Below are 819 nucleotides of genomic sequence, written 5' to 3' on the forward strand. Positions count from 1 at the left end.
ATAAGTACGAGACTTTATTATTACTACTCTCTCTCTATAAGTACGGGCCTTATTACGTAATATCTCTTTAATTACCTAAGTAATAGTATATAAGTCGGAGTTACCGTTAATAATATATAACTTTAAGTCTTTATAAGTAGTCTTAATAGGACTATTAGTCTTAATACTAAAGTTTTCGTATTAAGAAATAAAGTAGTTAGCTTATTAATATTATAGGGGGAGGTAGGTATTTATAATATATTTTAAAAATAAGTCCTAGTTAATAAACTCTATTAATAAGCGGTCCTAAGTAGTGTTAAAGTCGTCCTTAGTATTAATATATATAACGTAAGCTTATAGTTAATAAAAGCTAGTAAGTATATAAGGAATCTCCTAAGGCTACTAGCCGAGGCTAAGGGTCTTATTAGCCTAGGCCCTATTATTAAGGTTCTAAATAGCGTTATTTTTAACGGCCTCTTTATTATAATTAACGTTAAGCTTATTAATAAGCCCGCCGGGGCCCTTTTATTTATACTTAACGTTAAGGCTAACGTTCTAATTAATATAAAAAATATAGAACTAAAGCTAGGTATTAGACTAGACCTTTATTATTATTAACCTTATTATATTCTCGAAATTAGTAATAATTACTTTAGGCCGCTTAGTATTAATCTCGGCCCGAATAGATTTAATAAACTTAATAAAGAAGTCGTAGCCCTCGCGGCGTTTTATTAAAATAAAATTAAAAATATAGTTATATAAAGAGCTAATATTAATAATTTTAGTAACTTAAGAAGTATTAGGATATACCCTAAAAAAAGAAGTAAAGTCTAAGAGAGA

General features: G+C 28.1%; 1 protein-coding gene across 1 annotated transcript; it reads right to left on the reverse strand.

Annotated features, from left to right (window-relative positions):
- Positions 1–272: 272 nt before the first annotated feature.
- On the reverse strand, positions 273–572 carry CLUP02_08408 (uncharacterized protein; the record flags this gene model as incomplete). The annotated part of the gene is made up of 1 exon (XM_049287398.1): positions 273–572. A coding segment is annotated over one exon (300 nt), but the record flags the coding sequence as incomplete, so codon positions are not given.
- Positions 573–819: the final 247 nt, after the last annotated feature.

This window comes from Colletotrichum lupini, chromosome 4 (assembly GCF_023278565.1).
Source record: "Colletotrichum lupini chromosome 4, complete sequence".
NCBI classification, from domain to species: domain Eukaryota; kingdom Fungi; phylum Ascomycota; class Sordariomycetes; order Glomerellales; family Glomerellaceae; genus Colletotrichum; species Colletotrichum lupini.